This window comes from Chiloscyllium punctatum, chromosome 47, assembly GCF_047496795.1.
Source record: "Chiloscyllium punctatum isolate Juve2018m chromosome 47, sChiPun1.3, whole genome shotgun sequence".
Classification (NCBI taxonomy): domain Eukaryota; kingdom Metazoa; phylum Chordata; class Chondrichthyes; order Orectolobiformes; family Hemiscylliidae; genus Chiloscyllium; species Chiloscyllium punctatum.
The window spans coordinates 20,844,318-20,861,434 of NC_092785.1; the positions used below are offsets into that span (position 1 = coordinate 20,844,318).

General features: G+C 49.6%; 1 protein-coding gene across 1 annotated transcript in view; it reads right to left on the reverse strand.

The window, feature by feature from the left end:
- LOC140468541 (equilibrative nucleobase transporter 1-like) overlaps nucleotides 1-17,117 on the reverse strand; it is a 64,015-nt gene that overhangs the window by 11,767 nt on the left and 35,131 nt on the right. Inside the window, exons 7-9 of the mRNA XM_072564630.1 lie at nucleotides 16,534-16,673; nucleotides 9,770-9,969; nucleotides 3,652-3,819 (exon numbers count right to left, since the gene is read on the reverse strand). Of these exons, the coding sequence (XP_072420731.1) occupies nucleotides 3,652-3,819; nucleotides 9,770-9,969; nucleotides 16,534-16,673 (508 nt within the window). The remainder of the gene's footprint in view (nucleotides 1-3,651; nucleotides 3,820-9,769; nucleotides 9,970-16,533; nucleotides 16,674-17,117) is intronic.

Sequence of the window (17,117 nt, forward strand, 5' to 3'; positions counted from 1 at the left end):
GAGGTTACAGAGGAGGGGACAGGCGGTTGGAGTGAAGGTGCGGTGAGGGTACAGAGGAGGGGACAGGGGGTTGGAGTGAAGGCACGGTGAGGGTACAGAGGAGGGGACAGGGGGTTGGAGTGAAGGCATGGTGAGGTTACAGAGGAGGGGACAGGGGGTTGGAGTGAAGGTGCGGTGAGGGTACAGAGGAGGGGACAGGGGGTTGGAGTGAAGGCATGGTGAGGTTACAGAGGAGGGGACAGGGGGTTGGAGTGAAGGTGCGGTGAGGGTACAGAGGAGGGGACAGGGGGTTGGAGTGAAGGCACGGTGAGGGTACAGAGGAGGGGACAGGGGGTTGGAGTGAAGGCATGGTGAGGTTACAGAGGAGGGGACAGGGGGTTGGAGTGAAGGTGCGGTGAGGGTACAGAGGAGGGGACAGGGGGTTGGAGTGAAGGCATGGTGAGGTTACAGAGGAGGGGACAGGGGGTTGGAGTGAAGGTGCGGTGAGGGTACAGAGGAGGGGACAGGGGGTTGGAGTGAAGGCACGGTGAGGTTACAGAGGAGGGGACAGGGGGTTGGAGTGAAGGCACGGTGAGGTTACAGAGGAGGGGACAGGGGGTTGGAGTGAAGGTGCGGTGAGGGTACAGAGGAGGGGACAGGGGGTTGGAGTGAAGGTGCGGTGAGGGTACAGAGGAGGGGACAGGGGGTTGGAGTGAAGGTGCGGTGAAGTTACAGAGGAGGGGACTGGCGATTGGAGTGAATGCACGTTGAAGTTACGGAGGAGGGGACAGGCAGTTCGAGTGAAGGCACGGTGAGGGTACAGAGGAGAGGACAGGCGGTTGGTGTGAAGACGCAGTGCGGCGACACATGAGGGGACATGTGGTTGGAGGAAAGGTGCAGTGAGGTTACAGAAGGCCCGGTAAGGTTGCAGAGGAGAGGACAGGTGGTTGGAGTGAAGGCGTGGTGAAGTTACAGTGGAGGGGACAGGCGTTTGGAGTGAAAGCGTGGTGAGGTTACAGAGAAGGGGACAGGTCGTCGGAGTGAAGGCGCGGTGATAATACAGAGGAGGGGACTGGTGGTCAGAGTGAAGGCGCAGTGTGGTTACAGAGGAGAGGACAGGCGGTTTGAGTGAAGGCGCGGTGAGGTTACAGCGGAGGGGAGAGGCGGTTTGAGTGAAGGCACGGTGAGGTTACAGAGGAGGGGACAGGCGGTTTGAGTGAAGGCACGGTGAGGCTACAGAGGAGGGTACAGGTGGTTGGAGTGAAGGCGCAGTGAGATTTCAGAGGGGACAGGCGGTTGGTGTGAAGGCATGGTGAGGTTATGGAAGACGGGAAAGGCGGTTGGAGTGAAGGCGTGGTGAGGTTATGGAGGAGGACACAGCCGGTTGGAGTGAAGGCACAGTCAGATTACAGAGGAGAGAACAGGCAGTTGTGAAGGCGTGGTGAGGGTACAGAGGAGGGGACAGGCAGCTGAAGTGAAGGCACGGTCAGGTTATTGAGGAGGGGATTGGCGATTGGAGTGAAGGCACAATGAGGTTACGGGGGGGGGGGGGGAACAGGCGGTTGGAGTGAAGGCGCAGTGTGGTTACAGAGGAGGGGACAGGTGGTTGGAGTGAAGGCACAGTGAGGTTACAGAGGAGGGGACAGGCGGTTGGAGTGAAGGCACAGTGAGGTTACAGAGGAAGAGACAGGCGGTCAGAGTGAAGGCGCGATGAGGTTACAGAGGAAGGGACAGGCGGTCGGAGTGAAGGCGCAGTGAGGTTACAGAGGAGGGGACAGGGGGTTGGAGTGAAGGCGCAGTGAGGTTACAGAGGAGGGGACAGGCGGTTGGAGTGAAGGCGCAGTGAGGTTACAGAGGAGGGGACAGGGGGTTGGAGTGAAGGCGCAGTGAGGTTACAGAGGAGAGGACAGGTGGTTGGAGTGAAGGCGCGGTGAGGTTACAGAGGAGAGGACAGGGGGTCAGAGTGAAGGCACGGTGAGGTTACAGAGGAGGGGACAGGCGGTTGGAGTGAAGGCGCAGTGAGGTTACAGAGGAGGGGACAGGGGGTTGGAGTGAAGGCGCAGTGAGGTTACAGAGGAGGGGACAGGGGGTTGGAGTGAAGGCGCAGTGAGGTTACAGAGGAGGGGACAGGCGGTTGGAGTGAAGGCGCAGTGAGGTTACAGAGGAGGGGACAGGCGGTTGGAGTGAAGGCGCAGTGAGGTTACAGAGGAGGAGACAGGTGGTTGGAGTGAAGGCGCAGTGAGGTTACAGAGGAGGGGACAGGCGGTCGGAGTGAAGGCGCAGTGAGGTTACAGAGGAGGAGACAGGTGGTTGGAATGAAGGCACGGTGAGGTTACAGAGGAGGGGACAGGGGGTTGGAGTGAAGGCGCGGTGAGGTTACAGAGGAGAGGACAGGGGGTCAGAGTGAAGGCACGGTGAGGTTACAGAGGGGGGACAGGCGGTTGGAGTGAAGGCGCAGTGAGGTTACAGAGGAGGGGACAGGGGGTTGGAGTGAAGGCGCAGTGAGGTTACAGAGGAGGGGACAGGGGGTTGGAGTGAAGGCGCAGTGAGGTTACAGAGGAGGGGACAGGCGGTTGGAGTGAAGGCGCAGTGAGGTTACAGAGGAGGGGACAGGCGGTTGGAGTGAAGGCGCAGTGAGGTTACAGAGGAGGAGACAGGTGGTTGGAGTGAAGGCGCAGTGAGGTTACAGAGGAGGGGACAGGCGGTCGGAGTGAAGGCGCAGTGAGGTTACAGAGGAGGAGACAGGTGGTTGGAATGAAGGCACGGTGAGGTTACAGAGGAGGGGACAGGCGGTTGGAGTGAAGGCACGGTGAGCAATTCAGAAAACCTTTCGCGTAGACAAATCCGGGGCCAGGTCTTCAAACTGCCTTATCTTTCCACATGTCACCCCCTCCTCCTCTGCTGTCTCTCTCTCTCTCTCTCTCTCCTCTGACTGAAGCTCTCTCTCTCTCTCTCGATCTACTACACTCCCTGCCTCTTCCCTTTGCCCTTCCCCTGTTCATCCCCTTGTCTGACCAAACACTGCCCTGACATTGTCTGCACTCTCCCATCACCTCCCAAATCCTTTTCCTGTGCTCTCTTTCCCTCTCCTTCCTCCCACACCCTCTCTCTTCCTTCCTCCTCCACTTCTTCTCTCTCTTCCTCTCCCACTCCCTCCCTCTCCCGTTCTCCCCACCACTTACTCCTCTTTCTCCAGTTCCTCTCCCACTCCCTCTCTTTTTATTCCCCTTCCAAACCCATCTCTCTTCCATCCTTTTCCATTCTCTCACTCCCTCATCATTCCTCTTCCAGTCCCGTTGTCCTTCCACATGCCTTCTCTCTGCCTTCCTTCCTCTCACTCCCACCCTCCCTTCTTTCCTTTCCCCCTCCTTTTCGCTCTCCTCCACTTTCCTCTCTCTCCCCCCCTTCCTGCCCCACCACTGCTCCTTCTTTTCTTCCCCAATCTCTTAACTCTCTCCTTTCCTCCCCAACCTTCTCCACTCTCTCTCTCCCTCCCCCATTTCCTTCTGCTGTCCCACTTTCTCCCATTTGTTCCTCCACGCTCCTCTCTTTTCCTTCCCACCCACACCCCTCCCCCCCCCAACATCTCCCTCCCACACCCACTCCACCCCCTTGGCTGCACCCTGCGGCCAGGTCTTCCCCTTCCCCTTGGTGAGCAGCGACTGTCCGTACTTAGCTGGGTGTCACTGCGGGCCAGCAGGGTCAGCAAGGGGTTGAGCATGCCGATGAACAGGTAATGCCGGAGCTGCACGATCGACAGCCAGAGCAGGTGGGTGAGGAACAGCCTTGAGAAGATGCAGCTCTTGAAGGATGGGATGGCCTCCTCACTCGTCTCCGGGCCTATGGTTTGGGGGGGGGGGGGGGGGAGGGAAGAGGAGAGACACCGAGTTAAACATACGTGACCGTGGTGTACCTTTAAGAATCCTGATGGCGGATCCAAGATGGTAGCGATCTGAGTAGATCTGCCTTGTGGAGCTGTGCACCCCAGCCCAGCAGTAGTGATATTTTTACCGCCCAATCTTAAATTTTTGCCAAAAAAGAAAGGTATGTTAAACGGTTGTGAAACCGTTTACATCCACGTGCAGTGGATTGTCCGAACCAGGCGGGTGGGGAGTATTTTGTTTGGATGATTGATCGCTCAAGTGGCCCAAAACAAGCAGTAATCTGAGTGCCGACTGGTCGGGCATTATCCGTTAGCACACGCCATAATGCCAGTTAGTCAACAGCCGATCTATCGGTAAGAAGCGGTAGTTTGAGTGCCGGCTATCGAACATCTGTCGGTTATCCAGCAATGCATGCCATAATGCTGGTTAACTGATCACAGAACGCCCGGTTGCCTGGTGCTGTTTTCACAAGGCCTGGAGATTTTGTTCGGATGGTCTGGGATTCAGACGGTTGATGTTCAGATAGCCGAGGTTCGACTGTGAATTCTTTTCGTGGGAGAGAGGATGACAAAAGGGACGCAGACAGCCAGGCTCCACCTCACGGGGCACTCTCTGGAGGTGTCAGGCAGGCCCACTGCTGCCACTGAGAATGCAGCTGCAGCTCCCGTGGCAACCGAGAGGTACCTATGCAACAGAACGTCGCTGAAGAACAGGCGTCACGGGGGCTCACTGCCGCCTCACAGCACCAAGGGTCCCAGTTTCGATTTTAGCCTCGGGCAACTGTTTGTGTGGGGTTTGCACATTCTCCCAGTGTCTGCGTGGGTTTCCTCCCACATTCCAAAGATATGCAGGTTAGGGTGAATTGTCCATAGTTGTTAGGTGCATTAGTCAGGGAGGGGGGGGGGGGGGGGGGCGGGTTACACTTCGGAGGGTCGGTGAGGACATGTTGGGCCGAAGGGCCTGTTTCCACACCGTAGGGAATTTAATCTAATCTAAAAAAAAACCTTGTGGTGATCCGAGGGATGGTCAAGGGGTTGACGGAAGACAATCGTACTCGGCTGGAGCCGATTTGGGTCATGCTACAAAAGCTCGGAAGAGATCGAGCGGCGGACCACAGCGTCGGAGACCGAGGTCGAGTCCTCAGCGGGGCGGATCCAAGCCCTCAAAGAAACAGGCACAGGCCTTGACTGAACAGGTCGATGCTCTGGAAAATTGAGGGAGGAGAAAAAATATCCAGGTCATTGGGCTGCCGAAGGGAGTGGAAGGTGGGCAGCTAGCCAACTTCTTTGAAGACGGGGCTGCCACAGTTTCTTGGCTGGGATGCCGAAGCTGACCGGCTGAAGACTGACAGAGCTCACCGGGTTGTACCAGGTGTGGATCAGCACCTCCGCCCAGTCCTGGTACAACGTCGAAGCTACAGGGACAAGCAGGGATCTTCTGAAAGGATGGGGAAAGATCCACAGGCCCTGACCTATCAGGGAGCTAAGATCATTTTTTTCCCAGAACTTTTCTGCAGCGGTGTTCCATAAAAGGAAATCATCTGATGAGGTCAAGAGAAAATTAAAGGACCTGCGTATTCAATATTTGATGAGCTACCCAGCGGTGCTTCATATTACTCATGAGGAGATGGTGCTGTCCTCGGAACAAATGAAAAATTTCTTGGACACTTGAAAATAATTCGGATGGATTTACAGACATGGACAATAATGTGTGGGGTTTTTTTTCTGTTGTTATGCTTCTTGGAATGTTACTTTTTTCTGAAAGAAGCTGCCGTTGGTGTGTTTTTTTTTCTCAGATGAGGATTGGTGTTGATATATAGTTGGGGGTGGGCGGAGTGCCCACTATTTTGGCTGTTTCCTTCTATCGTCTGGGTCTGGGGTGCTGGACGGGGTTAATGGAGATGTGTGTGGGAGGTATTCGCGCCCTCTATGGGCAGGCGACAAAGTCCCCTGTCAAGTGCCTTTTGTTGTTAGTTTTTTTGTTGGTTTTTCATAAATAGACTCCACGAGGCTTCTTCTGTCTATGCCCAGCAGACTGTAAAGTCGAATTCTTCCTTTTAGAGTCACAGATGTACAGCATGGAAACAGACCCTATGGTCCAACCCATCCATGCCGACCAGATATCCCCATCCAATCTAGTCTCACCTGCCAGCACCCGGCCCATATCCCTCCAAACCCTTCCTATTCATATACCCATCCAAATGCCTCTTAAATGTTGCAATTGTACCAGCCTCCACCACTTCCTCTGGAAGCTCATTCCATACACGCACCACTCTCTGTGAGAAAAAAAATTGCCCTTAGGTCTCTTTTATATCTTTCCCCTCTCACCCCAAACCTATGCCCTCTATTTCTGGACTCCCTGACCCCAGGGAAAAGACTTTGTCTATTTATCCTATCCATGCCCCTCATAATTTTGTAAACCTCTATAAGGTCACCCCTCAGCCTCCGACGCTCCAGGGAAAACAGCCCCAGCCTGTTCAGCCTCTCCCTATAGCTCAAATCCTCCAACCCTGGCAACATGCTTGTAAATCTTTTCTGAACCCTTTCAAGTTTCACAACATTTTTCACTCTTGTCAGGTGGTTGTAAAGGATCATGACTAGCAGCGTTCTTAAACGGTATACCTGGCATATTAGAGGGATCCATTCGCCAGTTAAAACGAAAAAAAAAGTGTTAGCGAGTTTTGAGAAGATGTGTAGCTCAGGTTGAGGTTCTGGATGTAAGTTTGCTTGCTGAGCTGGAAGGTTTGTTTTCAGACGTTTCCTCACGATATTAGGCAACATCGCCAGTGAGCTTCCGTGAAGCACTGGTGAACAGTGAAGGTGTTGCCGAGACTCAGAAAGGAGAGGGTGGATGTTGCCCTGTTGCAGGATACTCACCTTAAATGACAAGGAACACTTCAGCAGGGCAGGCTTGATTGGGGTGGGGGGGGGGGTGCTTTTCTCATCCTTTCATACTAAAGAGCAGGGGGGGTTGGCGATACTCTTCCTGAAGAATCTTCCATTGAATTTAATAGATTGTGTTAAAGGTGAACATGGTTGGTTTGTTATCCTAAAGGCCCGAACACATGGCGAGGAATATGGTATTTTAAATGTCTATTGTCCAACCCCTTAACGTTTTGACTGATGCACTAAGCTGATGGCTTTGCATTGTGACATATTATTATAGTGGGGGACTTTAATTGCCTGGTGGACCCTGTGTGCTGGATAGAATGCCCAAAGGCCCCCAAAAGCTTCCTCCACAATCTACAGTTGGGTGATCTATGTGTGGAATTGGGGTTGCTAGACATTTGGAGACATTCCAACCTAGAGGCAAGGACTTAATGTTCTTTTCCAATCCTCATGAGTGCCATACGAGAATTGATTATTTTCCTAACTTCCGCTGCTCATCTAGGTTCGATGGTATCTTGCTCAATTGGGAATATTGCCATCTCTGATCATGCAGCAGTAGATTTAGTAGCTGAGATTAAGGGTTACGCAATGAGCTCACGGTACTGGCGAATGGATCCCTTCATCCTCACAGAGCAGGGAATTGATCAGGTGGAATGGCTGGATCTTTTTCATACCTTGGAACGGTCTGGCCTGAGTGAAGTGTTTACTAGCTGGGTAAGGGTCCTTTACAGTGATCCTCTGGCGGCGGTTCTCACCAATGGTATAAGATCTGATCATTTTAACTATGGTCGGGGCAGTCGGCAAGGCTGTCCCTTCTCACCTTCGCTTTTCACATTGGTGACTGAGCCGTGGTGACGGAGGCCGTTTGTGGGGACCCTGCTATTGCTGTCCCAAAGGTGGGGTCGGAGGTGCATAAGATCACACTACATGCAGATGACGCTCTTATTTTTCTCTCGAACCTGGCAGTCTTGGTGCACTGTTTGACACAATGTATTAATTCGGTTGGCTCTTTCTCGGGTTACAAGGTCAATTTTTCAAAGTCGGAGGCTATGCCTATGGGGCGGGGTGGTCTTCGGGGAAAACCTGCCGTGGAAGGTGGGTTCCCCTTTAAATGGGCACAGGGAGGTTTTCTATACTTGGGCCTCTCTGCTACCCGTTAGCTTTGATCAGTTATTCAAGGCAAATTTTGTTCATTTGTTTGACAAGACTAAACAAGACCTTCAAAGGTGTGAGGGCCCTTCCAATATCATGATTGGGTCCAGTCGCTCTTATCCTCGCTTATTGCACCCTTTGCGGATGCTCCCTTTGTTCTTTCCTAGGCAAGGATTTCGGAAATTCAATGGTTTAGTTCTTTTATTTGGAGCTATAAGCGGCCCCCTTATTAAGCTTGCAAAACTGTAACTGCCAGAGAGATTGGGGGGAGTGGACCTCCTGGACATTCGAAGCTTTCAGCTGAGCTCCCTTCTATCTTTTGTAAGTGACTGGGCCTGTGGGGACTCGGTGTTCATATGTTTGGACATTGAGGCCTCCTCAAGTGTCCTCTTATCAACCTGTCCTTTTTCGACAGTTGCGGAACATCACTATAATCCAACAGTTACTAACATGGTCAAAACGTGGAGGACAATGAGGGAGATGGAAGCTACTATGCCTAAAACATCTTTTCTTACTCCCATAGTTGGCATGTCGGACGTCTGGCCAGGCACAATGGATCCCAGGTTTAAACTTTGGGCGGATAGGGGATTCTCTTCTTTGGATGATCTGTTTGAGGATGAATGTTGATGTCATTTGAACAAAAAATTCGGATTGTCAAATAGGGACCCCTTCTGTTTCTTTCAGATTTAGAGGTTTCAATCCGAAAGGAGACCATGCTTTTGACTGAGTGTTATAGGTCTGATAGGGAAAAGAGGGCACTTCAGGCTCTCTTTCAGTGAGTACTCACTATCATTTGTTGGGGGAGGTTCCGCAGGTAACATTGAGCATCTACATGAGGTCTGGGAGAGAGAGTTAGGAGTTGAGATCACTTTGGAAACATTTGTGAGAATACGAGGAGAATTTTGATATATAATAGGACCCATGCTATGCAGTTAAAGATTGGTCATAGGGCTCACCTGGCCCCAGATCATCTTGTGAAATTTAAGCAGGGAGCATCTTCAATGTGCCCCAAATGTAAAATAAATACGGGTACCCTCACTCATTGTCTATGGACTTGCCACAGGCTCCATGTTTGTTGGAACGCTGTGTCAGGAGTATCAGAAGAAACAGAATCAGAATCCCTACAGTGTGGAAACAGGCCCTTCGGCCCAACAAGTCCACACTGACCCTCCAAAGAGTAATTCACCCAGGCCCATTCCCCTGCCCTATTTTTACCCCTGACTCATGCACCTAATCTACACATCCCTGACCACTGTGGGCAATTTAGTATGGCCAATTCACCTGACCCGCACATCTTTGGACTGTGGGAGGAAACCGGAGCACCCAGAGGAAACCCACGCAGACACGGGGAGAATGTGCAAACTCCACACGGACAGTCACCTGAGGCTGGAATCAAACCTGGGTCCCTGGCGCTGGGAGGCAGCAGTGCTTACCACTACAGGGGTTCTATGATTCAGATGACAGCCCAAGGTTAATTGTACCACTGGTCAAGCAGGAATGGCAGGATGTGAGAGGACCAGCCAGGCTGGGTTTTTATCAGCACAAATAGTTGACTTGTTTGCAGCCACTGTTACTCAGACGAGCTTGCAAGGCCAAACTTGTAACAACTGAGTACATTTCTCTACCTGATGTGGCGGGATTTCAACCCAAAGCATCATCTGGGCCTCTGGTTTACCATAGTCATACTGTGCGCCAACCTCAAACCCATTACTCACTCGTTGCCGCTGTTAATGCAGCCGAGGATTCCACAGGAAAGGAGTAGGGGTGGAAGAGCAAGGAAGGAAGGGGGATTTAGGAGGAGATGGAAACGGGGAGGTGGGACCTGGGAATTGGTTGCAGGGGGAGGAAGAATGACGTTGCTCTGACCTTTCGGGCTGGGGTCCAGGAGACTCGCACCCTCAGTGGTCTCGGGCAGCTCCTGCCCCTCAGCCTTGCCTCCTTCTGTCTCATCTCTCTGCTCATCCTTCTCTCCCTCGGTTCCTTCTCCTTCTTTGGGAGATTCTACCCGGCTCGAAGTTTCCACAGCTTGGCGGAACGTAAGAATGCCAGAGCCCTCACATTGCATCCTGTCCCAACAAAGAATTTCCATGTGAACCACAACGTCCAATCGTCACCAGTCTCACAAACTGTTCCATATAGTTAAAAATCTCACAACACCACGTTATAGTCCAACAGGTTTATTTGGAAGCTCTAGCTTTCGAGGCGTTGTGGGACCAGAAGACACAGAATTTATAGCAAAAGGTATTGGAGCTGTTATGATAAATTATACAAATTTAGATTAAGGCCTTCATCTTTTAGAATGGGATATGCTACTTTAATATGTAAACCCCAAAATTCCTTTTAAGTTACATTGCTAGAAAAGCTGAAGCTACCTTAAGAATCGGTGCCAACTCAGTTCAGGCACTGCATTAAAGCTGTGAGGTTAAAGTCTGTCTGTGCCCCAATGTTGAGTCAAGGGGGACTAAAGAATCTTACATGAATTTATGTAGTTTTTGAGCAAAATGAAATGTAATTCTGCAAATACAGATTCACCCCATAAACCTATAGGTGTGTATGTGCAGGAGAGACAGAGTGAGTGTGTGCCTGTGATTGTGCGCACGTGAGTGTGAACGCATGTGAAAATGTGTAGGTGTAAGCATTCTTGATGAAGGACATATGCCCGAAATGTCGATTCTCCTGTCCTCGGATGCTGCCTGGCCTGCTGTATCTTTTCAGCACCACACGCTCAACTCTGATCTCCAGCATCTGTCGTGCTCATTTTCTCCTGTGTGTATGCTTGGTCAGGTATGTGTGTGAGAGTGTGATGGAGTTTAAGCCTGTGAAAGGGTGCGTGCATTGGTGTGAATGTTGTGTGTGTGTACGTGTGCGTAGTCCAGTGGGGTCACGTGTAGTGTGACATGAACTCATGGTCCTGGTTGAGGGCACCCCCATGGGTATCAATCTTGGCTATCAGTCTCTCTCTCCACACACACACACACCTCATAGGCTTATACCCCATACACTCACACACATACTTGATCAAACTGACACACACATACACACGCTTTCACATACACTCAAACCCACAAGCGCACACTCACTCTGTCTCTCCTGCACGCGCACACATATAGGTTTATGGAGTGAATCTATATGTGCATAATTACATTTCTTTTTGCTCAAAAACCTCACAAATTCGTGTAAGATTTTTCAAGTCCCCCTTGAAAAATAGAACCAGTCTGACTCACACTTTAATGCATTGACTGAGGTGGCACCGATCATTAGAAAAGCTGAGGCTATCTTGAGAATTTAACTTAAAAGAACATAGAACATTACAGCGCGGTACAGGCCCTTCGGCCCTTGATATTGCGCCACCCTGTCATACTACTCTGAAGCCCATCCCACCTACACCATTCCATGTTCGTCCATATGCCTGTCCAATGGCGACTTAAATGCACTTAAACTTGGTGAATCTACTATCGTTGCAGGCAAAGCATTCCATACCCTTACTACTCTCTGAGTAAAGAAAATACCTCTGACATCTGTCTTATACCTATCTCCCCTCATTTTAAAGTTGCGTCCCCTCGTGTTTGCCGTTCCCATACTTGGAAAAAGGCTCTCCCTGTCCACCCTGTCTAACCCTCTGATTGTCTTGTATGTCTCTATTAAGTGACCTCTCAACCACCTTCTCTCTAACGAGAACAGCCTCAAGGCCCTGAGCCTTTCCTTGTAAGGCATTCCTTCCATACCAGGCAACATCCTAGTGAATCTCCTCTGCACCATTTCCAAAGCTTCCACATCCTTCATCTCATGCGGTGACCAGAACTGTACACAATACTCCCAAGTGTGGCCATACCAGAGCTTTATACAGCTGCAGCATAACCTCCTGGTTCCGGAACTCAATCCCTCTATGTAGGGGTATGGGTGGTTTGCGCTTCGGCGGGTCGGTGTGGACTTGTTGGGCCGAAGGGCCTGTTTCCACACTGTAAAGTAATCAAATCTAATCTAATCTATTAATAAAGACCAAAACACTGTATGCCTTCTTAACAACCCTGTCAAACTGGGTGGCAACTTTCAGAGATCTGTATACATGGACACAGAGATCTCTCTGCTCATCTGCACTCCCAAGAATCTTACCATTAGCTCAGAACTTTGCATTCCGATTACTCTGTCCAAAGTGTATCACCTCACACTTGTCCACATTAAAGTCCATTTGCCACCTCAAAGCCCAGCTCTGCATCCTATCTATGTCTCTCTGCAACCTACTGCATCCTTCGTCACTATCCACAACTCCACTGACCTTAGTGTCATCCACAAATTTACTAACCCACCCTTCTAAGCCCTCATCCAGGTCATTTATAAAAATGACGAACAGCAGTGGACGCAACACCGACCCTTGTGGTATGCCGCTCGTAACTGGACATCAATATGAACATGTTCCATCAACAACAACCCTGTTTTCATCCAGCAAGCCAATTACTGATTCAAACTGTTATGTCTCCCACAATCCCACTCCTCCGCATTTTGTATAATAGCCTACTGTGGGGAACCTTATCGAATGCCTTGCTGAAATCCATATACACCACATCAACTGGTTTACTCTCATCAACCTGTTTGGTCACTTTGTCAAAAAAGTCAATAAGATTCGTTAGGCACGACCTACCCTTCACAAAACTGTGCTGACTGTCCCTGATCAGCTCATTCTTTTCTAGATGGTTATAAATCCTATCTCTGATAACCTTTTCCAACACTTTACCAACAACTGAAGTGAAACTCACTGGTCTGTAATTACCAGTGTTGTCTCTACTACCCTTTTTGAACAAGTGAACCATATTTGCTATCCTCCAGTCCTCAGGCACTATTCCTGGAGACAATGATGATTTGAAGATCAATGCCAAAGGCTCGGCACTCTCTTCCCTTGCTTCCCAGAGGATCCTAGGATAGATCCCATCCGGCCCAGGGGACTTGTCTATTTTCACACTCTGCAATATTTCTAATACCTCTTCCTTGTGAACCTCAATCTCTTCTAGTCTAGATGCAAGTATCTCTGTATCTTCCTCGCCAACATTTTCATTTTCCATAGTAAACACTGTCAAAAAATATTTATTTAGTGCTTTCCCTATCTCCTCTGACTCTACACACAACTTCTCACTATTATCCTTGATTGACCCTAATTTAACTCTTATCATTCTTTTATTCCAGACATAACTATGGAAAACTTTAGGGTTAACCCTAATCCTATCCGCCAACAACTTCTCATGTCTCCTCCTGGCTCTTCTGAGCTCTCTTTTTAGGTCTTTCCTGACTTCCTTGAAACCCTCAAGTACCCTGAGTTTTCACATTTTGTCCTCACATCAGCCTTCTTCTTGACCAGGGATTCCACTTCCTTCGAAAACCACAGCTCACACATTCTATATCTTCCTCCCTGCCTGACAGGTACATACTTATCTTGGACACACAGGAGCCTTTCCTTGAATAAGCTCCACATTTTTAATGTGCTCATCCCCTGCAGTTTCCTTCCCCATTCTACGCTTCCTAAATCTTTCCTAATTGCACCGTAATTTCCTTCCCCCAGCTGTAATTCTTGCTCGATGGAGTACACCTATCCCTTTCCATCACTAAAGTAAACCTTACCAGAATTGTGATCGCTGTCTCCAAAGTGCTCACCTGCTTCCAAATCTAACACCTGGCCAAGCTCATTAGTCAGTACTAAATCTAAAGTGGCTTCGCCCCTTGTAGGCCCTGCCTACATACTGTGTCAGGAAGCCCTCCTGCACACACTGGACAAAAACTGACCCATCTATTGTACTTGTACTGTAGTGATCCCAGTCAATATTTGGATAGTTGAAGACCCCATGACAACTACCCTGCCTTTCTCACTCCTATCGAGAATCATCTTGCTATCCTTTCCTCTACATCTCTGGGACTATTCGGAGGTCTAAAGAAAACTCCCAGCATGGTGACTTCTCCTTTCCTGTTTCTAACCTCAGCCCCTACTACCTCAGATAACGAGTCCCCAAACATCCTTTCTACAACTATAATATTGTCCCGGATCAACAATGCAACACCTCCCCCTCTTTTACCATCTTCTCTGTTCTTACTGAAACATCTGAATCCCGGAACCTGCAACAGCCATTCCTGTCCCTGCTCTATCCATGTCTCCGTAATGGCCACAACATCGAAGTCCCAGGTACCAACCCACGCTGCCAGTTCACCCACTTTATTTTGGATGCTCCTCACATTGAAGTACACACACTTCAATCCAGGTTCTCGTTTGCCAGTGTCAGATAATTGATTTTGGAACTCCCTACTCTCATCCTCTTCTGTACCTGTCCTACAATTTTGGTTCCCATCCCCCTGCTGTATTAGTTTAAATCCACCTTAAGAGCTTTAGCGAATTTCCCACCCAGGATATTGGTACCCCTCTGGTTTAGATGAAGACCATCCTGCTTGTAGAGAGGTCCCACCTACCCCAGAAAGAGCTCCAATTATCCAAAAACCTGAAACCCTCCCTTCTGCACCATCCCCATAGCCACCTGTTCAACTCCTTTCTCTCCCTATTCCTCACCTCACTCGCACGTGGCACGGGCAGCAAACCAGAGAAAACAACTCTGTTTGTCCTAGCTCTAAGCTTCCATCCTAGCTCCCCGAATTTCTGCCTCAAGTCCCCATATCTCTTCCGACCATTGTCGTTGGTGCCAATGTGGACCACGACTTGGGACTGCTCTCCATCCCCCCGAAGGATTCCAAAAACACGATCAGAGACATCACGGTCCCTGGCACAGGGAGGCAACACACCAACCGTGAGTCTCTCTCGTCTCCCCACAGAACCTCCTACCTGTCCCCCTAACATTGAGTCCGCAATGACGACTGCTCTGCTCCTCTTCCCCCTTCCCTTCTGAGCAGCAGGTGCCCCACTGCTTTCCCCTAGTAAGTCATTCCCCCCCCACACCCCCAACAGTATCCAAAACGGTATACTTATCGCTGAGGGGAGTGGCCAAAAGGGATCCCTGCACTGCCTGCCGGTCCCCTTTCTGTCCCCTAACTGTCACCCATCTGTCTTTTTCTTATACCTGGGGAGTCACTACCTCTCTGTAAGTCCTGTCAATAACCCCCTCTGCCTCCCGAATGATCTGAAGTTCATCCAACTCCAGCTCCAGTTCCCTAACGTGGTTTGAGGAGCTGGTGTTGGGTACACTTCCCACAGACGTAGTCAGCAGGGACACTAGTGGTGACCCTTACTTCCCACATTCTGCAGGAGGAACATTCCGCTACCCTAAACTCCATTCCCACTATTCTAACTCCCGAAGTGACTACTAAAAAAAATGATTAGGAAATAAACTAGTTACCTTACCTTGTCAATCTGGCTCCCACAACTTTTTTTTTAAGGTTAGAGGAGGAGGATGGGTGGGAGACACTACCCGAGTAGTGTCTCGGGTAACGCAACCACGCAAACATAAACTGTTCTACTTACCCTTCCCAGAAGTCCTTTGCTCGCTCCTCCCTTGCTGGCCTGAAGATAAGAAGCTTAAAATGTACTTACCGGCCTTCCCAACAATCACCTCGCAGCAACGTCACCTCCTCCCGGCTCCCGCCTCTCGCTGCTCCGAAGTTCTGGGGTTCACATATTAAAGAACTGAAACTAGCATATCCCGTTCTTAAAGATGAACGCCTTAATCTAAATTTGTTTAATATCATTACAGCTCCAATATACTGTAACCCTTTTGCTATAAATTCTGTGTCTTATGGTCTTGTACCACAACCACCTGATGTAGAGGCAGCACCTCAAAAGCTAGTGCTTCCAAATAAGCCTGTTGGACTATAACCTGATGTTGTGTGATTTTTAACACCCAATCCCAACCTAGTCCAACATCGGCACCTCCACATCAAACCTGTTACATTCTCTTCTTCCTGAATAGGTGGTGGAAGCATCGTCCTCGAAAATGGAGGTGGATTCATTGTTGCCAAACATTGGGGTGAAAGGTGATTGGAATAAGCCGTAATGTGGATTTTGGGGGGGGGATATCAGTGAGTAATTTGGGAAAATACTTTAAAAGGAATTGCTGACATTAGCATTGGACAGCGTTTATAGAGCTATTACATGGTTTACTTTGAGGTGAAAAAACTTGTTAAAAAAATTAAAAGGCTTGGAAAGTTGCCAGTTATAGCAGTAAATTTGACAACGAAGAACCAAAGAGTTGACAAGGAAGAATGAATTGAATAATTTGGCAAAAAAAAACAAAAACATCTTGTAAAAGCTTCTATGGTTATCTACCATAGAAGCTGAAGTTCAGCCATAGGTTTGGCTGAAGTGAATGATATTCCATTATGGAGACAGGAGGATATACGATGGTAAATAGAGACATGGCAGAGAAACTAAATATTTACGTTGTTTCTGGTTTCACTGAGAAATCTCCAGAACTAGAGATTCAAGTGGCTTGGATATCGGTTGTTCAATATATAAACATCCCTGAACCCATTGACCAGATTCCAGTCTGTAAATTACTCCAGGGTATCTGTTATTCGATATATAAACCCCCCTGAACCCCTTGACCAGATTCCACTCTGTAACTCACTCTTGGGTTATTGGTGTTCTGCTGTAAATCACCCAAAGCCCTCAATTGTATTCCAGTCTGTTATTCATTTCTCCTTACCCATAAGTGTAGCCGTCTGGCAGAGGGTAGGGAATGTGTGACCGTGGGAGTAGCACGTAGGTCCGCGCAATGTGGATCGAGCTAAGACAGCTAATGAACAGGAATACGTTCCTTAAAGACAACCCAGCCTCATATACAACCTGCAGGGAGACAGACCAGGATGGAGTCAAACAAGAGGTCCACGTTAACATTGCTCGTGTGTTCGCGCTCTTTCTAATCCACGTTCAGAGCGTGGCCTCTCTATACATGCCCAGTCACTTCCCTCGCCCCAACACAGCTCATGCAGCACCTTCTCTGTTTATCACTCTCATTGTCCCCATTCCTCCCTCTCTCCACCAGACCCTCTGTCTCTTGCACACTTTCAGTTCATGCATTTTCTATCTCACTCAGAAGGCCCCCCCCATCTATCTCACACTGTCCCTCCCCCCTCTCCATCTCCCTCAATCCCTGGATCCCTCTTGGTCCCTACCCTGCTGAGGTTTGTCCTTCCTCTTCTTTAATCTCATTTCTTCGGTTCTAGACTTGCCTCATTCCAGCATAGAGACCACCCACACCTCTCTATCTACAGCCTTCATGGGTCCTCT